Consider the following 15953-nt stretch of genomic DNA (forward strand, 5'->3'; position numbering starts at 1 on the left):
TCCCGGGTTCGATTCCGGTCAAGGGCATGTACCTTGGTTGCGGGCACATCCCCAGTGGGAGGTGTGCAGGAGGCAGCTGATCGATGTTTCTCTCTCATCGATGTTTCTAGCTCTCTATCCCTCTCCCTTCCTCTCTGTAAAAATATCAATAAAATATATTTTAAAAAAATAAATAAATAAATAAATAAATAAATAAAATAAAATAGCAACTACCTCATAGTGTGTTGTGAAGACTAAAACACTACATGGAAAGTGTTTAGAATAATGCCTGGCATGTGGTAAGTGCTATAAAAATCTTAGCTGTGGCTATACCATTTATTATTTTTCCATTAAAAGTGCATTGTGAGAGAATAACTAAGATAGCGGCATAGGTGAACACCTGTACTTGCTGCCTTCCACAACCACATCAAAATTACAACTAAAATACACAACAACTATAATCCAGAACCATGGAAAAGCTGGCTGAGTGGAAGTACTGAAACTAGAGAGGTAAAGAAAAAAGCACACTGAGACTGGTAGGAGGTGTGGAGGCGTGGAACAAGCAGGTCTGGCACCTGGGTGTGCCGCTTTTTTAATCGGGAAGGAGATCGCCACTGTGGAGGCCGCTCGGAGGAGTGAGGGTCCCAGCCCCACACCAGACCCCCAGCCCTGGGACCCCCACACCAGTGCTGATTGGGACTGAGTGACACACAGGCTGCTGGAGATGCAGCAGCTCCTCTTAAAAGGCCAGCAACGAGAACTGAACTTATAAGCTCCCGCTTTCTCTGACCTCCAGTGCCAGGCAAGGCTCTGGGGGACCCAGACACATAAGGGGAGAAACTGGACTGTCTGGCATCTAGGCAGTAACTCGGGAGCGGCTTTCATCCAGATGGAGGAGCTCACAGAGGTCATTGTTTCCTGTGCTGGGACCTCCCCAGTGGAGGGCTAACTGGCAGCCATTTCTGTTTGCTCCACTGTGGTGATTCCTTGAGACCCCACCTAATTTACAACCCCACCCAAGCTGTGCACAGAAGCTTTTGCATATAAATGGCCTGTCCTTTCTTAGTCTAAAACCTGTCAAACAAGCTGCAGCTGGGTCAGGTAGTCCCAAAGCTATCAATTAAAGGCCCAAAGCTGGCACCAGCACCAGCCTGCCTTGCTTCACAGCTGGGCCTCACCTGAGCACTTCCAAACCCAATACAAAGAGGAGGAATCTGCAGATCTCTCTGTAGCTCTTGCTGGATGGCCCCAGGCAGTGGCTTACTTTGCACCTCCCTAGAGACCCAAGAGCCAGTGTGCCCAGTGGTCAGTGTGAGACCATACCAGATTACAACTCTTCATATCCATAAGTGACATACTCAAGGGGCAGACTCAGTGAGTACCAAAGCCCCACTGAAGGAAGTCCTGCTCCATAAGGGTGTCTCCTGCATAGCAGCTCTCCCACTGTAGTAGCAGCTGGTCCCCACAGCCAATTGGCCTGGAGGTCAATTCCTCCCAGTGACACCAACAGCAATCAAGGCACAACTACAACAAAACTGTGCACACAGCCCACAAAGGGGTGCACCAAGAGTGTCCACCTCAGGTGATTGGGGAGGCTGAGCCACTAGGCCCTATAGGACACTTACTACACAAGGCCACTCTATCAACTCAAGGAGACTTAGCAGCTATACAATACTAGAAACAAACACAGGGAAGCAGCCAAAATGTGAAGACAAAGAAACATGTCACAAATGAAAGAAATGGAAGAAAGCAAACTACTGGATATAGAGTTCAAAACCACAGTTATAAGTTTACTCAAGAATCTTCTAGAAACCTCCAAGGAACTTAGTGAGACCTTCAAGGATCTTAGTGAGAATGCAAAAAAAAAAAAAAATGGGAAAGGACTAGTCAGAAATTAAGCATACACTGTCTGAAATAAAGAATAATATACAGAAATTCAACAGTAGACTAGAGGATCCCAAGAATCAAGTCAAAGATTTGAAATACGAATAAGCAAAAAAATACCCAACCAGAAAAGCAAAAAGAAAAAAAGAATCCAAAAATATGAGGATAGTGTAAGGATCCTCTGGGACAACTTCAAGTGTACCAACATCCAAATTATGGGGGTGCCAGAAGAAGAGAGAGAGCAAGATACTGAAAACCTATTTGAAGAAATAATGACAGAAAACTTCCCCCACCTGGTGAAAGAAATAGACTTACAAGTCTAGGAAGCACAGAGAACCCCAAACAAGAGGAATCCAGAGAGGACCACACCAAGACACATCATAATTAAAATGCCAAGAGCAAAAGCAAAGAGAGAATCTTAAAAGCAGCAAGAGAAAAACAGTTAGTTACCTACAAGGGAGTGCCCATATGACTGTCAGCTGATTTCTCAACAGAAACTATGCAGGCCAGAAGGGAGTGGCAAGAAATATTCAAAGTGATTAATAGCAAGAACCTACAACCAAGATTACTCTACCCAGCAAAGCTATCATTTAGAATTGAAGGTCAGATAAAGAGCTTCACAGACAAGAAAAAGTTAAAGGAGTTCATCACTGCCAAACCAGGATTATATGAAATGCTGAAGGGTATTATTTAAGAAGAGGAAGAAGAAGAAAAAGGTAAAGATATAAAATTATGAACAACAAAATGACAATAAATGCATATCTATCAATTGAATCTAAAAGTCAAATGAATAAAAAATCTGATGAACATAATAAACTGGTGAATGGAATAAAATCAGGGGCATGGAAATGGAACAGACTGATGATTATCAGAGGGAAAGGGGTGTGGGGGTGTGCAGGAAGAGAATAGACAAAGAAGTTATATGCATGTATGCACTACCTATGGACACTGACAATAGGGTGGCAAGGCCCTGGGGTGGGGTGGTAACTGGGTTGGAGGGGAGCTATGGGGGGAGAAAAGAGGGCCATCTGTAATAATCTCAACAATAAAGATTGAAAAAAACACGTTTTAAATTCTACATAATAAAGAGCTAATATGCTAATTAGACCAGATGATGGTGGAAAGACCTTCTGGAATAACCTTCTGGACGACCTTCCAGAATGACCAGTTGGCAGGGTCATTGGGCTGTGAGGTAGCTGGGGATGAGAGGGCCGAGCCCCTTGCATGAATTTCATGCATCAGTCTTCTAGTAGAATAATAAGCACATGAAAATATGCTCAACATCATTATTTATTAAGGTAATAAAAATAAAAACATAAAGAGATACCATTTCATGTTAGGATGGCTATGGTCAGAGCTGGACAATAATAAATGTTGGAACCCTCATACATAGAGTTGCTCGTGGGGAACAGTTAGGCAGTTCCTCAAAAAGTGAAACATAGAGTTACTGTATAAACCAGCAAATCAACTCTTAGGTATATATACAAGAGAATTGAAAACATGTCCACCCAAAAAACTTGTAACTGATTGTTCATAGCAGCATTATCCTATATAATAAATAGGTAATATGCAAATTAACCCTCACACCCTCACAAGATAGCTGCCTACAACCAGGATGGCAGGGGTTTAGTGAGGGATGACCAAACGACTGAACAAGCAGGCTGCGTGGGGTGACAAGACCGGCAGGGGGGGTTAGTGAGGGATGACCAAATGAATGAACAGCAGGCTGTGTGGGGTGACCAGGCCAGCAGGGGGGCAGTTGGGGGTGACTCAGCCTGCAGGGGGTGCAGTAAGAGGCAACCAGGCCAGTAGGGGGGGCAGTTGGGGGCAATTAGGCTAGCAGGGGGGGCAGTGAGGGGCGACTAGGCCGGTGGGGGGGCAGTTGGGGGCAACCAGGCCAGCAGGAGGGGCAGTTAGGGGCAACCAGGCTGGCAGAGGGGGGCAGATGGGGGCGACCAGGCCAGCAGGGAGGGCAGTAAGGGGTGACAAAGCCAGCAGGAGGGGCAGTTAGGGGTGATCAGGCTGGCACACAGAGGCAGTGAGGGGTGATAAGGTCAGCAGGGGGGGCAGTTAGGGGCAACCAGGCAGGCAGACAGGTCAGCAATTAGGAGCCAGCAGTCCAGGATTGTGAGAGGGATGTCTGACTGCTGGGATCAGGCCTAAACTGGCAGTCAGATATCCCCCAAGGGGTCCTGGATTGGAGAGGGTGCAGGCTGGGCTGAGGGGACCCCCCCCCCATGCACAAATTTAGTGCACCGGGCCTCTAGTTCATAATAACCAAATAGTGGAATCAATTCAAATATCCATTACTTAATGAATAGATAAACAAAATGTGGTATAGCCGTACAATAGAGTGTTATTTAACCACAAAAAGGAATAAATACTGATATATGGTACAACATGATGACCTTGAAAACACTATGCTAACTAAAAGAGTCTAGACACAAAAGGCTATGTATTATGTGGTTCCATTTATACAAAATATCTAGGAAAGGCAAAGATATACAGACAAAAAGTAGACTAGTGGTGGCAAGGGGCTGGGGAAAGGGGAAATCCTATCTAATAAAGACAGAATATGCAAATTGACCGCCACTCAGCGACAAAATATGGCAGCGCCCATAGCCAATAAGGATGTAATATGCAAATTGATGCGACAAAGTTGGCAGTGGCCAAGCTTGCAGGCGTTCTGCCCCACCCTGGCTGCTCCGGGCCTCTGGGCAGCTTGCATGTGTGCAGGTGTGGAACGGCCAGGGCAGAGCTGGACACCTGCTATGAGGGGGGGGGCGGCGGTGGGGGGTGGAGGGAGCTACAGGAGGGTGGCAGGGCCGGAAGGCAACTCTGGCCAGAGCAAAGGACCAGGTCCCAGGTACTGGAGGGAAGCTAGTGCTGACAGCCAGAGGAAGGAAGGCCTATTCTTGCACGAATCTTCGTGCATCGGGCCTCTAGTAGAGAATGATTGCTAATGGATACAGGGTTTTGTTTTGTTTTGTTTTGTTTTAATGTTCTGGAATAAGATAGGGGTGATGGTTGCACAATCATGTGAATATACTAAAAACTACTAAAAAGTATAACTTTAAAAGGCTGAACTTTATGGAATGTGAATTATATCTCAAAAATAGAGTAATAAATTTTATTTTTTTTAAAGTACATTGTGAATTCTTATTTTAAACACTGGTGTCCTTGGTGCCAGGCTTCCTTGACCTTGGCCTTGGCACCGAGGTCCCACATGTAAAAGCAGGGGCCCTGTTGGGGGTGGACTAAGCAGACATTCCTTGGCACTTGTAACTCATTGACACCTCATTTAATAGGGAGATGGTACCTTTCTAATAAGTATTAAGGCTAAATAAGCTAAGTGAAGGGACCTATCTAGATTTGCCCAAGAAAAGATAACTTTCATTCAGTATTCAGAATTGGGGACCAAAGGAAGTTTTTCATTTTTTTAGTGTAGTAGACTTTCAGAGTCTCTACTCCCAAATTCCCAATTTTATGTAAAGTTTATGATTTTTTATCTTAGAGACTTACCAGAGTTTGTTGTTCTTACCCATTCCAAGAAAGGTTGTCGAAGATGAATGGGAGCCCGTCTGCTCTTCTCAATGTCTCCATTGTTCTGTATCAAATCTACAATTTCCTGTGTCCAAGTAGTTCCTAAAAGTAGAATGAAGAACCAAGGAACTGATTATTAATTTTCTACAGTTTAAAATTTAGAAACATCTTGTCTATAGCAAGAATTAATTTGTCTATCAATACTGCACTTATGTTACTTTACTATGTTGAATTGAAACCAATTATTAAGATTATCTTCTCACAAAAAAGGGAAGAAATGTGACATTCATTTTTATCTTTCAGTGATGTGTTTTTAAAAATCTAAATATGCATTGGTATTTTTAGAAAACAATCATATAAATAATTATTATATGTAATAATAGGGGTTTATTTTAAAAATATTTCCATTTGAGAAAAATCACAGAAATTCACAACCACTCACTTTTACAATTAAACCCTTGCTGCTAATAAATAATTTGGTTTCCCCTTCTGGTTATTTTTTCTTTTTAGAAACATGAAATTGATCCAATGTGAAAAGGAAAGAAATTTAAAAAGGGAAAGTAAGAATTACAAATAATCCACAAACTGGAGGAATATAGATTGAATTAATTTCTCTTTAAAAGGAAAAGGAAGACTCAATGTAATATTAAACAACTACAAGAAAGTTGAATTGGTTTTAAATGGAAAAATAACCTTTGTTACATTTGGGGTTAATATTTATTTCTCTCTACAGACTCATCTACTAACTCCTTAATGATTTGGGGTGGGGAGGGCGGTTCCTCTCACACCTGAGCCCCCTTGGCCTCTACAGTGTTCAGCCTCCCAGGAAGTCTCCCCTTGATTGGCTTCTGAGACATGTGGGTGACCTGGTCTTAAAATTTCTCTGGGAGAAAGCATGGTGGTTTGGATGTGTATGAGGCTGTGGAATCTGATAACTCCAATCCTATCTCTGGTATGCATGATTTAGGTGGTTTTGATAAATTATATAAATTTTATTGAGCACCAATTATTCTCATGTGTTTTGAGAATTAGAAAATAAGCAGAACCCAGCTTACAGTCAGCACTAAATAAATATTAAATGCCTTAATTTTTTTTTTTTTACTGTGTTGATGTTAGTATACCTGGAGGGCCAGAGCCAGTACATGTGAGAGCATCTTGCTCAGGTAACCTGGGGAGGGGGGGGGCGGGGAGAAAGGTGCTATTCTTGTCATGGTACCCTCATGTGGGTTTCCTGAGATCCTGGTTCCCCCTTCCCTAGTACCTTGATGACAGTCCCTGGGTGCTGTCCCATGGTCCCCATCTAGACTCTACTCTGGTGCCATATCTGCTCAGCTCCTAGTTTGTTTCTACTCTGCACTAAAACCAATTTCTCCTTCTTCCCTCCTGCAATCAGAATTTGCTTCATTTTTGACAATTTTGTTGCCTCTTTGTCAATTTATTGTCCTAACTCCATGTTTGATTCTGCCAGATACAGGCTACTGGATCTGCTGCCTTTCCTGGATTCTGAGGGTGACTGAGCCGCTCAAAGGAAGTGCCCTCCTCCTTTGCAGACTCTGCTTCTAGACTTGGCTTTGCTGTTGTAGACATTGTGAGCATCTCAGGAAACTCAGACTCCCTTAGTGGTTGGTCCAGACCAGTGGTCGGCAAACTGCTGCTCGCGAGCCACATGCGGCTCTTTGGCCCCTTGAGTGTGGCTCTTCCACAAAATTAGGAGTATCCTAATTAAGTTAATAACAATGTACCTACCTATATAGTTTAAGTTTAAAAAATTTGGCTCTCAAAAGAAATTTCAATCGTTGTACTGTTGATATTTGCCTCTGTTGACTAATGAGTTTGCCGAGCACTGGTCCAGACCATCCAAGGGCTTCTGACAGACTTCCTTGCCTCATACTCCAGACTTGCCTTGCAATTAATCCTGTTTATAGGGGGTACACATCATGACTCACACTCTCCCCTAACTATTCCCTCTAGCTCCAGGAGAGCTAAATCCCACCAGTCCATGCTCCTACTGCCTAACTTCCACTGCAATCTGATCTTTGCCCTTTCATGGATCTTTGCCCTACCTGCTCGCTGGCAAATTCCCAAACATGGATGTTTACTGGAATAGAATCTCAGTAAGTCATGACCTAGTCCAAGCAAGCTCTGCCTCAAGTTAAGCCCTACAGAAATATATGGAAGATTATAAAAAGTGCAGGATTTGCTGCCCAGGTTTACTGCCCAGATTTTCCTTCTGAATGGAAGGGTTCATTATCCCAGCTGCTGGCAGACAGCCCCTAGCTTTTCATTCCTCTTCAGGACCAAGGTCTTGCCCCTTTCCTGAGGCAGCTTGCATTCAGTGACTGGCTGACACCTGGTCCTCTCACCTCAACTACTATGGCACCAGCTCTGAAGAGCCATCTAAGATTCAGAGAGTCCCATAGGGATGGATAAGGCTTTGCTGAGACTGAGTTAGAGCTCATCTTCTCCCTCTGCTCAATCCTGCTTCCTTCTAGAGGAAATGATCCCAAGAGCACTCCCTAGTAAACATCCTACATACTATTTCTCACTCAGAATCTGACTCCTGGGGAACCCAACCTTTGACATAGACAGAAAAGGGGCTGATTAGAGAGTAAAGTTCGTGACTTAACATTACATCATGCTGAACTAGATAGCAGCAGTTGGGATCCTAGAATCTTACATGACCTTATATGGAGTTAGGGTCTTATAGAAGAAATAGTTAAAAAGATGTCATTAGGATAGGCCCTATTATAATAAGGATGGTGTCCTTACAAAATGGGAGAATTGGGGGATAGATATGCATATCAAGAGAATACCGTGTGAACATGAAACTGAGGAAAGAAGCCTGGAGCAGATTTTTTCCTAATAGACCTCAGAAGGAACCAACGGTGATAACCTGCAACCTCTAGCACTGTGAGACATTAAAGTTCTGTTGTTTAAGCCATCCAGGTACTGGGTTGTAGTTACTCTATCAGACTAATCACTACCTAAGTAATAATCACAGTAGTTCAGAGTTTCTTAATCTAAATTAGGACCTGTCGAGAAACCAAGATGGCGGCATAGGTAAGCACCTAAACTGCTGCCTCGCACAACAATTTCAAAACTACAACTAAAAGACAGAACGGACACTATCCAGAACCACAGGAAAGCTGGCTGAGTGAAAATTCTACAACTAGAAGGAAAGAGAAAAGCTCACAGAGAATTGGAGGTACGGCAAAGGGTCTTTGTGCGCGCAGAGAGGAAGGGCGGCTAAGAGCCTAGCTGACTTTCTCTGGCGGAAGGGGGAAGGAAGCCCCTGACTGCACTGAACCCCAGTTCTGACTGCACTGAACCCCAGTTCCGGGCGAACCCCTGGGGACCCACGCTCTTACAGGGGGAATCTGGACTCTTGGGTAGAGACTCGGGAGCCGGGGAAGGCAGAGGTCTGAAGGTGCGCGCATGCCAGTGCGCACAAAGGCTGTGGAGGTTGCCACAGGCTTTCCCTAGTGGAAGGGAGTCAGAAGCTCCTGACTGTACTGAGCCCCAGTTCTGACTGCACTGGACCCCAGTTTCAGGCGAGCCCCTGGGGGCCCATGCTCTTGTGGGGGGAATCTGGACTCTCGGGCGGAGACTCGGGAGCCGGGGAAGGCAGAGGTCTGAAGGCGCGTGCATGCCAGTGCGCACAAAGGCTGCGGAGGTTGCCACAGGCTTTCCCTAGTGGAAGGGAGTCGGAGGCTCCTGACTGCACTGGGCCCCAGTTCTGACTGCACTGAACCCCGTTCCAGGCGAGCCCCTGGGGACCCACGCTCTTGTGGGGGGAGTCTGGACTCTTGGGCGGAGACTCAGGAGCCTGGGAAGGCAGAGGTCTAAAGGCGCGCACGTGCGTGCAAGGGCAAGGCTGACGGGAAGCCAAGACTGTCTGGTCCACCCTGAGACTCCACCCCATCCAAGCTGAGCACAGAGGCTATTGCAATTTGGCAAGTCTAATCCTATAAGGCTGTCTCCAGCACTGAACTTCTCCCAGCGTAGACACAGCTGATGCTTACAGCCAACTGGCCTGGAGGTCAATTCCTCCCAGTGATACCAACAACAATCAAGACTTAATTACAACAAGGCTGTACACACAGTCCACAAAGGGGTGCACCAAGAGTGTCCACCTCAGGTTAACTGGGGAGGCTGACCCACTGGGCCATATAGGAAACCTAGCACACAAATCTACCCTACCAACTCAGGGAAGCAGTGAAAATGCGGCGTCAAAGAAACAATCACAAACGAAACAAATGGAGGAGAAGAAACGACTGGATATAGAATTCAAAACCACGGTTATAAGGCTTTTCAAGAATATCCTAGAAAAGGCCGATAAATATAATGAGACCCTCAAAGATATGAAAAAGGACCAACTAGAAATTAAACATACACTGACTGAAATAAAAAATATTATACAGAGACCCAACAACAGACTAGAGGAACACAAGAATCAAGTCAAAGAATTGAAATACAAAGAAGCAAAAAACACTCAACCAAAAAAGCAAAAAGAAGAAATAAATCCAAAAAGTTGAAGATAGTGTAAGAAGACTCTGGGACAACTTCAAGCGTACCAACATCAGAATTATGGGGGTGCCAGAAGAAGAGAGAGAGCAAGATATTGAAAACCTATTAGAAGAAATAATGACTGAAAACTTCCCCCACCTGGTGAAAGAAATAGACTTACAAGTCCAGGAAGCGCACAGAACCCCAAACAAAAGGAATCCAAAGAGGACCACACCAAGACACATCATAATTAAAATGCCAAGAGCAAAAGACAAAGAGAGAATATTAAAAGCAGCAAGAGAAAAACAGTTAGTTACCTACAAGGGAGCACCCATACGACTGTCAGCTGACTTTTCAACAGAAACTATGCAGGCCAGAAGGGAGTGGCAAGAAATATTCAAAGTGATGAATAGCAAGAACCTACAACCAAGATTACTCTACCCAGCAAAGCTATCATTCAGAATTGAAGGTCAGATAAAGAGCTTCACAGATAAGAAAAAGCTAAAGGAGTTCATCACCACCAAACCAGTATTCTATGAAATGCTGAAAGGTATTCTTAAAGAAGAGGAAGAAGAAAAAAGTAAAGAGAAAAATTATGAACAACAAATACATATCTATCAACAAGTGAACCTAAAAATCAAGTGAATTAAAAACCTGAGGAACAGAATAATCTGGTGAATATAATAGAATCAGGGGCATAGAAAGGGAGTGGACTGATAATTCTCAGGGGGAAAGGAGTATGTGGGGTTCAGGAAGAGACTGGACAAAAATCGTACACCTATGGATGAGGACAGTGGGAGGTAGGTAAGGACAGAGGGTGGGGTGGGAACCGGGTGGAGGGGAGCTATGGGCGGAAAATGGAGAAACAATTGTAATAATCTAAATAAAGATTTATTTAAAAATAAAATAAAATAAAAAATAAATAAAAAATAAATAAAATAAATAAATTAGGACCTGCCAATATTTTCTCATTATCCCTTCCATGTTTATGTGCCTTTAGTACATATTGTAACCAAAGACCTATGCCTTTGATTTGTTTAATGCTTTAATGTCCTCCAGATTGGATTGTAAATGTCAGCAGGGCAAATATAATGAACATTTTGTCTATCACTATGCCTGGTGCTAGTCTCTGGTGTTTAGAAGATCCATGAAAAATTATAATTGATAGGGGACAAATTATTAGTATGCATGTATTGACCTGCAGAATCTGATTTAGCTAGTTATATATTTTTAATAAATCAAGTACTCTATCTTTAAAAAAACAATCATAGTTTTGTAGAAAAATTTCAGTTCCTTTGCCTTTCTATCTGATTTATAGGCAAGTACACTGCTTCACTCCACTCTTGAACTTAACTGCATCCTACATACCTATTTACATACCTGCTTTGGGATAGGAAGCAATGAGCAGGTCATCAGGCTTGGCTTCAAAATTCCAGACTTTATCCCAACTGTTGCATAGATTCTTCTCTAGAACAATCCCATCTACTTGGGAAACTTCTGCTGGGGGTATCAAGGCCCATTCTAACTCTTTTTTCTCCACCTTATCATTAGCCATTCTCTCTATCTTGTCTTGGGCTCCAGCAGAGGGATGTGACAAGTAAATGAGAGGACTCACACAAGTTTTATATACTCAGTGCTTTGGAACAGATCTCTAGTCATTTATGATAGGTATGTATGTTCAGGCAAAAAAGAGGCCTTATTTGCATGGCTCTCTATATCCTGAGTGGGACTCAACAAAAAAATGCTAGCACTGTGCCAAAATATGCCTTCCTTGTGGCCAGGTTCTGGCAGGGCCCCACCTTGATGTTGCCAGAAGGAAGAATGGTGAGAAGGCAGCTCAGCCAAGGGGCCTCCCCAGATCCGGGAGGTCACTTCCTGGTCCTGTGGGTGCCCACAAAGATAGGAAATTGAGAGGTGCCACTGAAGGAAAACCTGGGCAAGTCAGCAGGAACCACCCTTCCTTTCTCTCTTCATCCAAAGTTAGTGATTCTGTGTTCTGAGCTTGTCATCCATGACATTTATAGAAATACCTTTCCAAGAATGAGAAGAACTGAGCTTCTGTAAACATGACACCTGTTAGAGATACATGTTGATGCCACAGTTTGGACAGTTCACCTTGGAATTCCATCCCAACATCCAAGTCTGAATTCCAGAGTTACTGAATTTTCAGGGCTCTGTGTGTTGTTGTTTTTTAAGTGTAAGGTTAGACTGTAATATTTAATGTAATATTTAATGGGTGTTTTTCTCTTAAATCAAGGCATAATTAACATACAGTAAAATGCACAAATATTAACTTTACATCTTAATGGTTTTTTACTTATACATACACCCATATAACTGCCACCCAGATCAAGATAGAGAACATTTCCTTCAGAAAGTTCCGTCTTGCCTCTTTCCAGTTAATTCCTCACCACTAACCCATGCCCAGGAAAGCAATATTTTTACCTTTATTGCCATAAATAAGTATTGCCTAATCTTGAACCTTATATAATGGCATCATACCATTATGTACCCCTTCATGTCTGGCTTTATTCTTTCAACATAGTGTTTTTGACATTATTGATAGAGTTGCAACAGTCAATAGTTTATTTATTCTATTACTATACACTATGTAACTGAATATATTATAATTTGTTTAATTACTACTCATTTGATGGACATATAGGTTGATTCCAGTTTTGGATGATTATGAATAAAGTTTGTATAAGACTTTAATACTTCCTTTTTGTGTGTAGACATATGCATTAATTTATCTTGGGTGTATGCCTAGGATCTGAACTGCTGTGTCATAGATATGATTAACTTGAGTAGAAACTGCCTGTTTCCCAGTACATAGATAAGGATACAGTTTAATGACATCAAAAGGGCCACATGGCCACCTGTCTGAATGACTGTCTAAAGTTTTCCTTAATTTTGAGATTCTTTCACTCTGGTACTGTGGAGGAATGGCAGTCTTATATTTACCTCCCTTAGTTGCTGTCTGGTAGCATTGTAAGTTTCACTAATTTTGGAGTGAATCCAGCATTGTCCTTGTGTCACTCTGTGTACTAAGTTGAAGAGTCAGACTTCAAGTGTTATCTCTGCCAGAATTTCTCTCAGCCTCAAGACTTCTCAACCTTAGCAGGGGTTGTCTTCTCTCTGTCACCATGAAGGGATTTTAGAGCCCATACTGTTCACCAATGTTCTAGTATGTTTCCTCTGGGTATGTTGGACACTGGCATTAATCGCAGATTTCAAACAAACCATTGTAAAGGTCACCTGTGAAACAGTATTTCCCAACTTCAGCCTCAGTTACTGCACTGCTTCCCCCTGGAGGTTCATCTTCAGAGAAGACCTGCCACCAGGAATCCCTGAGCAGAGGCAGAAGGGGGAAAGTTTGCTAACTACATTGCAGGATAGTTAAGAGTTGTGGATGATAAGGGACAAGTAAAGGTACATGCTAACCTGACTAACTCAGGAAAGGCCTGCGTGGTGGCCTTGCAAATTCAAGAGACCTGAAGTAACCACAAGGATGGTCTGAAATTAAAACCTTTAATTAAAAAGCAGTTAATAGTGGATAGTCAGGTCCTAGGACAGTATCTTCCCTGATAAAGATCAACTTTTTTTTACTGAGCCTATTGTCTTTTTGCATCTAAGATAACATATTTGTGGAATGTCAGGGTAACTTGTAACTTCCCTTTTTCTGGACCCCTCAGGGCACAGCCCTGGTGCCAGGAGCAGACCACAAATTCCCTCATTGTTATTGTTATCACGGTAATTGTTGACTGTTAACTATCCTATACCCACCTGTGTAAAGGAAGCATGTGTCATCATTTTACTTTTTATCCAGTCCCAGAGGTTTTCCTGCTTGCTTTCCTTCTGCCTCCCTAATCTATCACCAATGGATTCCAAGTAACTCTAGGAGATGTAGCTGTAAACATATTGCTACAAAGATGTCTGAGACTTTGCTGCCTATGGTTTCTTCTAGGATTTTTATATTTTCACAACTTACATTTAAATCTTTTAACCATTTTGAGTATATTCTTGTGTATGGTGTAAGTTGGCGGTTTAGTTTCATTTTTTTGCATGTATCTGTCCAATTTTCCCAACATCATTTTTTGAAGAGACTGTCTTTATTCCATTGCATGCTCTTGCCTCCTTTGTCAAATATTAATTGAGCATAATGACTTGGATCAATTTCTGGGCTCTCTGTTCTGTTCCATTGGTCTACATGCCTGTACTTGTGCCAGTACCAGGCTGTTTTGAGTATAGTGGCTTTGTAGTATAACTTGATATCTAACACTGTGATCCCTCCGACTTTGTTCTTCTTTCCCAAGATTGCTGTGGCTATTGGGGGTCTTTTTTGAGTCCATAGAAATTTTGGGAGAGTTTGTTCTAGGTCTGTGAAATATGCCTTTGGTATTTCAATCAGGATTGCATCGAATCTATAGAATGTACGGACATTTTAATGATGTTAATTCTACCAATCCATGACCACGGTATATTCTTCCACTTGTTATATTTTTCTTTATATTTTTTGACATCCTGTAGTTTTCTGGGTATAGGTGTTTTACCTCCTTGGTTAAGCTTATTCCTAGGTATTTTAATTTTTTTGTTGCAGTGTTTAATGTGATTGGGTTATTTGTTTAAAATATTTTTATTGATTTCAGAGAGGAAGGGAGAGGGAGAGAGAGATAGAAATATCAATGATGAGAGAGAATCATTTACCAGCTCCCTCCTGCATACCCCACACTGGGGATTGAGCTGCAACCCGGGCATGTGCTCTGACTGGGAACTGAACCATGACCTCCTGGTTCAAAGGTTGATGCTCAACCACTGAGCCACACTGGCTGGGCTGGGGTTTTTCTTTTTTTAAGTTTCTCTCTCTGTGAATTCATTATTGGTGTCTAAAAATGGCATTGATTTCTGGGTGTTAATTTTGTATCCTGCTAAGTTGTCGAATTCATTCATTAAATCCAGTAGTCTTTAGGGTTTTCTATGTATAATACCATGTCTTCTGTGAATAATGGCAGTTTTATTTCCTCTTTTCCAATTTGGCTGCCTTTTATTTATTCTTGTCTGATCACTATGGCTAGCACTTTGAGTACCATGTGGAACAGGAGTGATGAAAATTGGCAGCCCTGATTTGTTCCTGTTCTTAGGGGAAATGGTTTTAGTTTATCCCCATTGAGTCTGATGTTGTCTGTAGGTTTGTCATATAAGGCTTTTATTATGTTGAGTTATGATCCCTCTATTCCCACTTTGCTGAGAGTTTTTATCAAAAAAGTGTACTGGGCCAAAACCGGTTTGGCTCAGTGGATAGAGCGTCGGCCTGCGGACTGAAGGGTCCCGGGTTCGATTCCGGTCAAGGGCATGTACCTTGGTTGCGGGCACATCCCCAGTGGGGGGTGTGCAGGAGGCAGCTGATCGATGTTTCTCTCTCATCGATGTTTCTAGCTCTCTATCCCTCTCCCTTCCTCTCTGTAAAATATCAATAAAAAAAAAAAAAAGTGTACTGGATTTTTTCAAAAGCTTTTTCTGCATCTATTAATATGATCATGTGATTTTTATCTTGCAGTCTATTAATGTGCTGTATCACATTTATTGATTTGCGGGTATTGTATCCACCTTGCATCCCTGAAATAAATTCCACTTGGTCATGGTGTATCTTTTTCTGTAATGCTTGATCTGATTTGCTAAAATTTTGTTGATGCTTTTAGGATCTATGTTAATCAGGGATATTGCCTATATTTCTCTTTCTTTGGAGTGTCTTTATCTGGTTTTGGGATTAGGGTAATATTGGCCTCATGGAAACAGCATGGAAGTGTTCCATCCTCTTGAATTTTTGCCATAATTTGAGGAAGATAGGTGTTAGTTCTTCTTTGAATGTTTGGTAAAATTCCCCTGTGAAGCTGTCCAGACCAGCCCTTTTGTTTCCTGGAAGATTTTTTTTACTGTTTCAATTTCATCAGTAGCTACTGGCCTATTCAGGTTTTCTGGTTATTCCTGACTAAGTTTGGAAGGTTGTATTTTTCTAGGAATATGTCCATTTCTTCTAGGTT

The 15953-nt window shown here is 42.4% G+C and overlaps 1 protein-coding gene across 1 annotated transcript in view; it reads right to left on the bottom strand.

The window, feature by feature from the left end:
- Positions 1-11467, bottom strand: part of LOC308240422 (sulfotransferase 1C4-like) — a gene marked incomplete at both ends in the record, with an annotated part of 47019 nt that extends 35552 nt beyond the window's left edge. Inside the window, 2 exons of the mRNA XM_080653413.1 lie at positions 5386-5508; positions 11293-11467. Coding sequence (XP_080509539.1) covers positions 5386-5508; positions 11293-11467 — 298 coding nt within the window. The remainder of the gene's footprint in view (positions 1-5385; positions 5509-11292) is intronic.
- Between the last annotated feature and the right edge of the window lie 4486 nt (positions 11468-15953).

The sequence above is a fragment of the Plecotus auritus genome (assembly GCF_963455305.1).
Source record: "Plecotus auritus genome assembly, chromosome: 2".
NCBI classification, from domain to species: Eukaryota; Metazoa; Chordata; class Mammalia; order Chiroptera; family Vespertilionidae; genus Plecotus; species Plecotus auritus.